This window comes from Myotis lucifugus, unplaced genomic scaffold, assembly GCF_000147115.1.
Source record: "Myotis lucifugus unplaced genomic scaffold, Myoluc2.0 scaffold_155, whole genome shotgun sequence".
NCBI lineage: Eukaryota > Metazoa > Chordata > Mammalia > Chiroptera > Vespertilionidae > Myotis > Myotis lucifugus.
In genome coordinates, this window is record NW_005871203.1 from 1853502 (window position 1) to 1854808 (window position 1307).

The window sequence follows — 1307 nt, forward strand, 5'->3', positions numbered from 1 at the left end:
CGGGCGTGTTATCTCGGAAACCAAATATTTGATCATCAGCCTTACAGAGCGCTGCCGGGGGTGAGTTTGAGCAAGTCTGGGGAGTGTGCGTGCACAGATGGAGGAGGCGGCGCCCCGCCGCAGTCTCAGCTCCAGCCTCGGGTCTCCCCGGCCCTCGCGGCTCCAGTCCGGAGCCGGGTCCCCCAGCCGCCCCGGGCAGCGTCTGCTCGGAGATCCCGCGCCATCCAATCGCCAAAAGCCGTGGTTTGCACACCACATGTGATAAACGCTGAAAATGGATTCTGCCCGCCCGGGACCTATCATTAAATATTTAAAATAGAAAGCTCGCAATGGCAACGTTTCTTCCCCAGCTCCAGCCAGAACTGAAAGCGAGGGAGCGCCTGGCGGCGGGGAGAAGGGCCCCGAGGCGCTCAGGGCGCGCAGCGTGCTAGGGCGGGCGCACCGCGAGCGGACAGGTAGGGTAGGACTCGCCAAGGCGAGGCAGGGGGCGCGACGCCCGCGATGCCAGGGCCAGGCAGGGCTGAGAGGGGCCCAGAGAGGGCGGGAGGGCAGCTTCGCCGAGCAGGGCCCTTTAAATCCAGGTAGCGCGGGACGCGCCGGCCCGGCACAGCTCACATGACCGAGCCCCGCGCTTTGAACTGCGCCGCGGCCCGCCTGGCGCCTCCAGCCCCAGAGGTACGGCCGCCAACTGAACCCGGAGGGGCCTTCGGACCAGTCCGTCTCACCCCCAAAACTCCCACAGGCCAAAAGAGCCTGGCTCGCCCCACCTGGCGCGCACAGCGGGGGTCCACAAGGACCCCGGGGTAGGAGAACCTTGGCCAGGAACTACGATTTGCAAAAGGCCAGGGTGGAAAGATGGGTGGGGTGGATGTAAGAAGTGACCCCCTCTCCTCCCAGTTCCAAAACGCCTTCTGACCGTCCTGCTCTCACTCACCTAGGTTGACGAAGCTCATGACCATGTCGGCGTCGGTGAGGAAGTGGCTATCTTGCAGGCTGGCTAGAGGGGGGCCCTGTGTGCTGAAGACCGCCTTGTAGGGATAGGAGAAGCCCTGGCCGTCGGGCCCGCCGCCCTCCTCCACCGCCATGGCATTGTATAGGTCCAGCATGAACATGGGCGCCGAGTTGTGCTTGCCCTGGAGGTGGGGGCGCGGGCGATGGGGCAAGCCCAAGATGGAGAGGATCTCGCGCTGCATCTCCCGCCGCTCCTGGCTGCGGAGGCTCCGGTGGATGAAGCTGGAGTGCACCTCGTTGTCCAGGCTGAAGTCGGCCAGGGCGGAGCGCAGCAGGAACAGGGGCGCCCAGAGCGA

At 65.5% G+C, this 1307-nt stretch overlaps 1 protein-coding gene across 1 annotated transcript in view; it reads right to left on the bottom strand.

The window, feature by feature from the left end:
* Positions 1–1301, bottom strand: part of BMP7 (bone morphogenetic protein 7) — a gene marked incomplete at its 5' end in the record, with an annotated part of 74355 nt that extends 73054 nt beyond the window's left edge. Inside the window, one exon of the mRNA XM_006095415.2 lies at positions 935–1301. Within this exon, the coding sequence (XP_006095477.1) occupies positions 935–1301 (367 nt within the window). The remainder of the gene's footprint in view (positions 1–934) is intronic.
* Positions 1302–1307: the final 6 nt, after the last annotated feature.